At 36.1% G+C, this 10,531-nt stretch overlaps 1 protein-coding gene across 2 annotated transcripts; it reads left to right on the top strand.

Moving 5' to 3' along the window:
* Positions 1 to 4,991: 4,991 nt before the first annotated feature.
* LOC131781102 (E3 ubiquitin-protein ligase RNF181-like) lies at positions 4,992 to 10,084 on the top strand. Of its 2 annotated transcripts, XM_059097757.2 has the most exons (8): positions 4,992 to 5,057; positions 5,176 to 5,314; positions 6,098 to 6,136; positions 7,002 to 7,090; positions 7,722 to 7,762; positions 7,924 to 7,998; positions 8,406 to 8,480; positions 9,215 to 10,084. In XM_059097757.2, exons 2-8 carry the CDS (start codon positions 5,241 to 5,243, stop codon positions 9,272 to 9,274), a joined length of 453 nt encoding a protein of 150 aa, XP_058953740.1. In that variant the 5' UTR covers positions 4,992 to 5,057; positions 5,176 to 5,240; the 3' UTR covers positions 9,275 to 10,084. The 2 variants fall into 2 exon arrangements, with proteins under 2 accessions (XP_058953740.1, XP_058953739.1); XM_059097756.2 differs by having other exon boundaries at positions 5,000 to 5,314.
* The last annotated feature ends 447 nt before the right edge of the window (positions 10,085 to 10,531 follow it).

Raw genomic sequence — 10,531 nt, 5'->3', positions numbered from 1 at the left:
CATTTGTTTTTCCAATTTTATCGCCCCTATCCACCCACATGGCGGTTTTCTTTTATTTTCTTATTTTAGGCATATCACGTTCAAGTTACCAGCTGCTGGTACGTATATACCAACTGGCGAAATAAGAGCGTCTTGTAATATAGGCTCGCAGCGTTGGGTTCCTCCTGAGGCACTTTCCCACGTACTCGACTTACATGACGCGTCATTACAAAGCAAGATCTCGCGGTAACACGCGATATTCATTTGGAATCCAGAGGGATCAGGCGATATTACAAGCGTCAGAATCAGTAACCATACGGAAAACGACGTCAAAAAATGGCTGTGAATACGAAGAGAAGCGTGGAGATAAAATTTCAAATTATGTTTTATCTAGTAATCGCATTATCTGGTGACAGCTTATTCTATGTCCTCTAAGCTTCTCGAAGAAAAAAAAAAGTTTTAATGATCTAACTTTCTCCTAACTCAGTCAATTAACCCATTAAATGGTTAAGAAAATTAGTATTTCTTGCGAGGGCGTATTTTTATGATTTTTTTAAGGATTCATTAACCACGCTTATTCAAGCAAGGCCAAAAAATAGTCATTCAGGTTGCCAAATAAGCGCGAGCACTGACTTGTAAATCTACGAGAAAAGCCACTGGTGGCCTCTAGTTTTTTTGCCAGTATCACTAACGTAGAGATGATTAATTTTGTGAGGCTCAACGCTTGTTATTTCATCTGTCGTTAGAGGAACAAATATTTTGTATTTGTGGTAGTGGTTTTTTTCCCACGAAGATTCTATCGGTTTTTTTTTTTTACGCATTTTTTTCGGGCTTAAGATATACGTATTTAACAGCTGGCTACCACTAACATAATTTTTAGGTTTTCTTGCGTGCTCTTCAAGTAAAGCTAAATGTAAATAGATCTGACAACTATAGCTATATCTTTTCCATTAAAGGACATCAATATTTTATGAGTTTATCAATTGTCTTTAGTTATTTCAAAATAATTAACGTTTTGCATTTTGAGCTACAATATATTATGAAACCATCATTTCCAACTTAACGCTAATAGCACCGGCTAAAAAGCATTTAGGTCATTGTAAAAACCCACGCTTTCAAAATTAAACGATTTAACTGGTAAAAATAGAGATAAAAAAGGGAAGAAAGCAAGGAACCTGTTATTCTCAGAAACTTATAAATATAACAATAAGCTGGAGTACAAACATCGCGTTAGAAGGTCCACAAATTATATCGCCAGTTTACTTTTATCATTGTCACTGTCATTTTTGTTAGTTTCATCATTGAGCTGAATGAATGAGTACCTTTTAAATACTTTTAAAAGCTTTAATTTTTCGCTCGCATTAACAGAAGGCTCTATTTCTACAGTTAGCGATCCGGGAAAAGCACTTTGGAAAAACCTAAGTATGTTAATTTTACCAGCCAAAGCGATGAGCGGCGAGATATAAAAAAATGCTTACTTATCACAAAACAGATTTTTACCGCAGCGGCCAGTAGCTTACTCCCAGCCAAGTAAAATATACACGATACGTGACATTAATATCAAAACCACTCAAGAGCCTGAGACCATAAATAGCCCTGTCGCTAGCGAGAATGCGCAGAAGAGACAAAGTTGTCGCGTCTCTTTACGGATCGCGTGCCTGGTGAAAGATTTACACCAATATATTTTTTGTTTTTCGAGACATGAAATATCTAATTGAGTTCATTAACTTCACTTAAAAACTATTAACTTTCTCTTGTTAAAATAAGTAGCACTTGCGGCAACAAAAAAGAATTGGCTGGGAATATTTTTGAAGTAAAGTTGTTAATTGCAGCTCACGCAAAATTACAATGCGGAGGAGATATTAAAATAAACTGAGGTGATCTCAATTCCTGTCTCGTTGAGTCTAAGTGAATAATGTCAATCTACAGCAAACTTCAAGAATAAAAATATTTTAACCTGAATACATCGCATTCTGCCTGAACAAGACGAGCCGAACGAAAGCGCAGATTCAAGGGTCTGGGTTCGAGTTCAAGCTGGTAAATCGCGTTTTGCTCTCAGGCAAAAGGAGAGAGGGGTATAAAGAGAACCAAGAAACTGTCAGGGAAAGCATGCTGAAATACCGAGGCGTAAACTTTGATAGATTAACTACCCAGGAGCTAGGAACAGACCATGCTTATCACGAGGATTGTCGCTTCATCTGTTCACAAGCTATGGAGCTGGAGCAAGGATAAGCTCTGCACGCTATGCGGGCCATGCGAGTCAGTCTCGTATGCCTGGATGTGATTCTAACAATGGATTTCATGGAGAGACCTCAGAAATGTCCTCTTTTGCCTCTTATTGGGGAAAAGCTATGATTTATCGGCCGGGTGGGGTCGGAAGGTTTTTTTCGAGAGATGACATGGCTTTAAGGGGAAACGAAGAAGAGATGGGACCAGTCGTTGCTAGCAGAGTATAAAGCAGGTACTCTAGAAAATTGACTACCAATGAGGGAAGATCATTGAAATAGCACAGAGCCTTAGGGAAGATCAAAGTTAGTGTTAGGGCTCATTGTGACACTTCAGAATTCTTCTTTACTATCCTCACTATGGCTGAGTGCGTTTTATCAAGATGGCTACACAGTGCTTAAGCTTTTACTGAGCTTTTTTTTTATTTGCTAATATCCGCGAAGACGCATAGATTATCGACATCAATATTTATCCATTCTTCTTTGTTGAAAAAGTCTGCTATAAGCATTTTTCTTTCCGTTTTGCCTTTTCTTAATTTTATTTCTTCATTGTTTCCATTTGCCCCTTTTGCTTCTTCTTTTTTTTTGTTTTGTTTTTCGTGGAAACGAAACGTGGCAATTCCCTGACCCACATTGCCCCATCAGCCAACCAGTTAGACCGCAAGGATTCGCATCTTATCTTACCCGCTCTCCGAAAACCAGGCACGTAACATGATAAGATTTTGAAAACCCTAATGAAACTTAAAAATAACATGTACAATACCTTCTTGTGCCTCTAAATTTTCAATCTTACTCCCAATGGCTGCCTTAATTTACCCCGTCGCTCGGGAACTAAAGGTTATTGACTACCGAGAAGGAAAGAAGTAGTGTCTCCCATCAAAGTGATTACCCCTATTTACATAAAGACTTAGAAAGCGACGTACTTCTCAGAGTCCCTAACACACCAAAGCTCCACTGGTAGTTGTATTAAATATCGTCCACTTACCGTTGTGTAACTTAAAAGATAGAAAACCGAAGATAAAAAGAGAGTGTTCATTTCAAAAGGACCGCTTTGAATTAAAGTTCTAAACAAACATTCCCCAATAAACATGTAATTGCAAAAAAGAACGACACCTCAAAAGCGTGTATAATGAAAGATGATAGCCACCTGTCGCATGGGTCAGATGTACTTGATGACCACCATTAGTTGCACGTGGTAAATGATGAAAATTATCCAAGCTTTCCTAAAAGAAAAAGATTATCATAAAAAGAAGAGATTTTCCGTAAATAACGAGGGAGAGGAATCACATTACAAGCATCTGTGCAAACTTTTTCCATTAAGCCGTTGGATCTCGTCGTTCAAGGATCATCCTTTTAGACGGTTTTGCAAGTAAACTGTCGATGAAGCTGTGGTGTTTCAAGATTCTAATCAATTCAGTTAAAAAACTCTGTCCCCCCCACGACGATAACAAGGCCAATGTTTTCCCGAGGTCATTTCCTTTGTGATGACCTACCTGTAAACAACACTAAAATACCATGGTCCTTACTTCTCCTTGGAAGAGTAATCAAATTAAGAAATGCATTCTATGTTACTGTGCGTCTGTTCAGTAATAGACCACAACGTAGCATACGTGTAGCCGTACCCTCCACCCCTCATGGTGAAAGGGAAGTTTCACCGGGGGGGGGAGGGGTAGGCTGCACGTTGGCCACGAAAGACGTTACAATATGATAAGAACGAAAACGCGTCACAAGAAGCACTGCCGAGCAAGTCATTGATGTTCTTACCACATTTTCACGTCTTCTGTGATCTATTGCTAATTATATAATAAGCTCAGTTATGCACGCATTCTGATTGGTTCTCACTTATTATCTACTGGAGGACAGCCGTGACGTCATCGTTAAATTTTTTTTTTTAAATTCTTTATTATATAAAACAAATAGATTCCAAGTTGCCGTGCGCCTGTTCAGTAATAGAGCACAGAGGAGGTCAAAATGTGGTAAGAACATCAATGACACATTTGGCTGCGCCTCGTGTGCCACTTTTTTGTTCTTACCACACTTTGACGTCATCTGTGATCTATTACTGAAAAGACGCACGGGAAATTGGAATCTATTTGTTAATTATATAATAAGCTCAGTTATGCACGCATTCTGATTGGTTTTCACTTATGATCTATTGGAGGACAGACGTATAGATGACGTCATCATTAAAATTTTTTTTGAATTCTTTATTATATAAAACAAATAGATTCCAAGTGACCTTTTTGTTCTTACCACATTTTGACGTCATCTATGACCTATCACTGAACAGACGCACGGCAACTTGGAATCTATTTGTTAAACAGACCTACGGCAACAACATCGAATCTCTTTGTTTTATATAGTAAAGAAGCAAAAAAATTTGTCACGTTAACGTGTTTGTCATGTTTTCGTTTTTTCCTCCAATAGATCGTCAAGTAACCAATCAAAATTTGCGTAGAATTTAGCTTATTGTATGAACACAAGCAGAACACTCTAGGAAATGTAAGACATGTATTTAACAAATACTGAAAAACGTAAGTGGCAGGGAATAACTCATTGAATGACAAAAGCTAAAAATATCATTAAAGTTAAATGAACTGTCACTGCAGCGAAGTTTTGTGTTTTATCGAATCGCTGAGCTGTTCAAAACGCCTTTTTTCGGGATCAGTCCGGATCATTCCCTTTTACGCGAAAGGTAGCTAAAGGCTGTTGTGAACTCTTACCACTACTGAAGGGAAGTCTGGAACCGGGAATGAATACTCAATGAAAACCCTGGGAACTAGGAATAGGTGACCACGCCAAGTAGAATCAAAACAAGATGGTGGTAGTCTGGTGGATTTCTGAATGATAAAGGTCTCTCTCTGCTTTTAAATTTGTTTTCTCATCATAGGAAGCATTTTCCTCCCTCTCAGTGTATGCTTCACTCTATTTGGAAACTGAAAAGATATATACACCTTTTACTCTGAATTAGGAGGGACAATTAGGGAATTTAGTGGTGAACATAACTTACGTTGCTGAGTCATCCGAAAGCTAGAAATGGCTTCGTACTTTGACGAACACGAACTTACCGACCGAACTAGCAATCCAGATTTCTTCCTTGAGCTTGCAAGGTATTTTTATTTATAATTATGTATCCTAGGTCCGTGCAGGGTCCTAAAATGCGAAAAATGTTCTGAAACTTGTAAGCCAGATTTCAAGACCTTGACGAATTATACTGGGTTGTTAATACATTGGCGCAATCACATCTTTTGACCGGTTCTCTGGTATAATTCTGCTGAGGCTAGGTGATCTGAGTTGTAATCTCAACCCTGAGGTAGACTGCAATATGATAAATGGTTTAACCCAGGAATAACATTGTGAATCCTGTGCTCTAATCATCTTAGGCCCTGTTTAACTGTCAAACCTTCCATAAGAGAGTAGACTAAGAGAATTAAGTCCATGGTAGGGTTGAAGTTTGAATCAGTGGAATTTGTCCAGCAGAATTTGGAATGGCCATCACATTCTTTCCAACTACCTTGATGGATTGAATGTTTGAAGATTGACTATTAAATTTTATGAATAAGTTACGAATTTCTTTCTTTGAAATCCTACTTAACAAATGGTGTTCTGAATTTGGTTTGACTAATTATGTTGATTGTTTGACACTATAATTGAACTTTACCCATTTAGTAGTAGTCCTGAAAAGGTTTGTTGTTGAAAATAGTGAGTAATGTTTTTTGAAAACCACAGTAGAAGGCATCATCAGAGTTAAATAAAGGGTTTTTTGTGAGATAAGTTTTTTTTTTGCATCAATTTTTTTCCTGTGATGTTATAACAAATAACATTACCAGAAAACTGGCCCATCAGCACCCATGCCTTCATCTTCCATGCCTTATATTTGTGTTATATTACAGAATGCTCCTGTCTCCAAGTGACATCCTTGAAATTTCCAGGTAATTTCTTGCTAAATCTGGATCAATATTTCTTGTATTTTTCAATTGTCGAGCTAATTATGTGCTAGAAAGGAAGTTACTCGAGAATTTGTTAGTGTAACACTCCTCTATAAGTTTACTTGCTTTTAAAAGTAAAACTTGACTCTGCTGTTTGAAATACTCCTTGCATTTGAAATGTGGTTGGACTTGTTCTTGTCATTGGGTATAATGGACCATCAGGCTACTTTTTTTTATATTAGGTACTCTGGGTACACAAACATATCCCTGGGACATTTTGGATGTTACAAATCAAACTAGTTTCAAATCATCTTAACCAGAAATTGTATCAAACTGAAATATATGTCATCAATTGTATATGACCAGTATAAAACTTTATAAACTAATTTTAATTTTTCTATGTCTGAGATCTATTACAATACGATCATCTGGGACAAAAGAAAGCAGAAATTTAACTGATATGGACTTCTTTTAGCCAAAATAAAATTAAACACAACACTCGCAAGCTCATTGGTGGTCATTGTAATATTATTTTATATTTAACCTAATTTTGAGGACATGAACAATTTTTGTGGTTTGTATTTCTCTCAAACATTTAATTTAAGCCTTTAGACCCTGATATTAGCATAAATATTCTCCACACTGCTATTGTTACATTTCCTTTGGTACTGACAAGGAGAATTTGTTGAACAATCAGGAACTTTTGGTGATCATTTCTTCTATTCTCATGACCTTAACTTTTGATTTGAGGGTGGTACTGTAAGGAGAAATTAGATGCCAATCATTCTACAAGAGAAAAGGCTTAGGGTCAATTTGAGCATTTTCTTCAAATTCTTCTTTAATTTTATGATTGTCTTTTTTTTAACAGAATGGCATTTGATCAAATTCAAGCACCACCAGCTTCTAAAGAAGTTGTTGAATCTTTACCTTCCATACCTATTACTACTGAACACATCGGTAAGTTATTGATTGTTTAATTTTGTTCTCTCTTGCAATTGCTGTTTAACAAATCAACAGTAGTTTAGCACGGTCTGTGCTCTTATTAACAACAATATTTGTCATCACAGCGGTCAAAATGTTGTGGAATTATGAGATGCAGCACAATGATTCAGCAAAAAATTTTGACTGCTGTGATGACAAGTATCTTTGTTGATAAGAATACAGACCATGCTAGACTGCTTTTGATTTGTTTTTATACCACTGACAATATTGATGTCAAATAAAATAGTCTTTCTTGTTTGAGAGATGATAAAAACAATGATAAAGACATTGTGTGATGTGTCGATGCAAGCAGTGTTGTCTGTACTCTTATTGACAACAGCAAATTGGTTGATATGATTGCAACATTACTTCCAATTGTGGTGAAAAGTTACAACAGAGCATCTCTGATTAATTTTCCAATGTCTGAGGAAAAGTCAAGCTGCATTTTTGAGGTGAAGATCAATCTATCAACTTTTACTCAAAAGTACTGGTCGGTTAACTTATTGATTACTACAACTGTAATGTGCTTGCACATGTACACAGTCTGGCAACTTATGAATGTATTATTTAAAGAATAATGTTTATCTTTTATGTGTTCTCTTTCTAGTTAAAGGTTGTTCATGTCCCATATGTCAAGTGGAATTCAAGGTGAGTAATTTGAATTCTCTTCCTCCACAGTGTTAAGCATGAGTGACGCAAGCCGAGAAGGGCCTACTGTAACTTTTTCTTTTATGATGAAATAATGCCTACAAAGTGAACAGGAATCATTGTATCAAACACGAACTATTTTCTTCTTTTTATGATGTCAGATTGGTGAACTTGTCAAGAAACTTCCTTGTGATCATATGTTCCATAAGAGTTGCATTCTGCCGTGGCTGAACAAGGTAATAGTCACATGACTTAACAGTTACTTAACACTTTGATCCCTTAGAGTGACTAGCATTATTTTCTCCTTACAACATCACCCTGGAATCAAATGTCAAGGTCATGAGAATAAAGAAAATGATCACCATCTTAAGAAGCTCTTGATTGTCATTTGTGATTTTTTACTAAACCGACATGCAGTAGCATGGAATAGTGTATTTGTTAATTTGATTACTCTTCCAGGGAGGAGCACTCTATACCTCTATAAGAGATGTGATACTTTTGTGCTGTTTTTGGACATATCATCATAATGGTGATGACCTTGCAAAAAAAAAATTCGTTTAGACCTTGTCTTTTTTTCCATATAGATTACTCCCATTAAGGATTGTCAGGGGCTTTAGTTATTAACTTTCCCACTTCATTCTAGACCAACAGCTGCCCTATGTGTAGGCATGAGCTGCCTACAGATGATCCTAAGTATGAAGAAATGAAAGTTTTAAAGGTAGTTTGCTATTTGATTAACTTGAAACAATTCAGCAGAAAGCTAATAGTCTTGTACAAAGTTTTAAGGGTAGTATGCTACTTGATTAACTTGGTCCTAAGCATTGGGTATGGTTTCCCAGACAATTGGCTAAATTCAGCATACAGACAGCAGTGGGGTGGGCAGGGGGATAGTAATGGTCTTTTGTGTAGTAGTTGTGCTACCCTGCAGTTTTAAACAGAGAGTCCAGTCCCTGATCAGCAAGAGGCTCTTTATAAAACAAGTAGCTACAAAATAGCAAATTATATATTTTGGGAAATCCAAAAACAGAAACATATTTATAAGGTTGTTTTGATTTGGATGCCTGAATTACAGATTTGAATGGCAGCCAGGTTTCTTTTTTTTTGTATGCAATTGCTTATGACTAAGGGCCTACAATAGTATATTTTTTATGAATACCAGTAGGTTGCAACTTGGAGCATTTTGAAAATGTTTCTGTGACTCTACCATCTAGGAACTGAAAATAAGATTTTCTTTTAAAGCAAAATAAACTAATTTCTTTTACAGTTATCAAATATTCCTCAGGCCAGGCAGGAAATATATTATAATTAGTTAGTTCATACCATGCTATGAGGTTGCACCTGCTTTCCTAACTTCATATTTAACTGTCCTACACATGTTAAAACTCAATATCAAGAATTTATGGCTATTAATAATTATTCATTCGATAAATGTCTTGCGGTTTCTATGTGCAGGTGAAGGAGCAAGATCAACAGTTCAGGGTGGAAACACTTCATGACTCAATGTTTTCTTAACAAAATCAGCTGCCTCAAAGAGTTTTGAAGTGTTTATATTCTACCAATTGATAATGTTATGGAAATGTTACTTAAGGCAAAGTGTGACAAAGGCCAACACTTAGAGATTTAAGTATCTATAACTCTGTTAAATTTACTTAATATTACTTTTTGACACAATTGCTATCATTTGAAAAAATTACAGCCAGCTGAAAGGCTTTTGATTAGTATTGCATCAATTGCGAAAGGATGATCACAATTTTAACAATTTCAGTGACTGTGTCAAAAATCATCTAGACTAAGAATTCCCATATTAAACTCTCAACATCTAAGAGTGATAAGTATCTGGTTTCTCCCAAAAGTATCACCCCTGTATGAAACATTAAGGTCATGGGAGTTAAGGAAATTGTAGCAATCTCAAGAAGTTTGGTTAAATTCCCCTTGTAAATATCATAGGGAATGTATAGAGACAGTATAGAGAAGATAAATACTGATAATACTGTGAAAAATGGTTAATGCAGAGCTATCTGATTTTTACCCCAATAATCTAAATATTTTAATTTTAAAAGGAGTTCATTAAGATTGTAGAAAGGTCTATTCTTTTCAAACTTTTGTGGGTAAAAATAAAAATTCTCTGAATCTAAATCAGTACAGGAAAAAAAGAACAACTTGCAATATTCAACTGGTGCTATAGATTGTATAAATATTTTAACTCAAGCTTAGTAAACCACACTGTAATCATGATTCAAACCAATTAATTATATAAAAAAATAGAAATGAACTCCATATGTATTATAGCTTTTACTGAAAATAAAATATAATTACATATTCCCCACTGTGATGTTTATATATTGTTTCATCAAAAGGGATTCTGTGTGCTGACATTTCTATATTTTAAGTACCTTTATTGGGTCAGAGGAGAATCTGGGGTGAAAATCTACTTTTTCCCATTTCCTTCTCTCCTGTCAGCTGTTCTTTATTTAGAAACGGTGATGAGTTATGTATAGCAAATACCCACAACTTTGTGTTTCCTCCTGTTTCTTGCCTTCATTCCTGCCTCCCACGAAAAAAGCTGCTTCTGCATGTATCCAGTTTCTCTATCCTGTTATTTGCACAAAGGGATTAAATGGCCGCTAGTAAGCTAGAACTTGATGGGCTCTACAAATTGCCACGAGTTGCTAAAAGCAGAAATACCACGAGGCTGAATTTTCCTATTCTTCTCTCTGACCCGTGACACACCTGTCCGTTAGAACCGGGATTTATTAAATCGAAGAAAAG

The sequence above is a fragment of the Pocillopora verrucosa genome, chromosome 5 (assembly GCF_036669915.1).
Source record: "Pocillopora verrucosa isolate sample1 chromosome 5, ASM3666991v2, whole genome shotgun sequence".
In the NCBI taxonomy this organism is placed as follows: Eukaryota; Metazoa; Cnidaria; class Anthozoa; order Scleractinia; family Pocilloporidae; genus Pocillopora; species Pocillopora verrucosa.
Note: the sequence above shows the minus strand (reverse complement) of the source record. Positions and strands in the feature narration are given on the sequence as shown.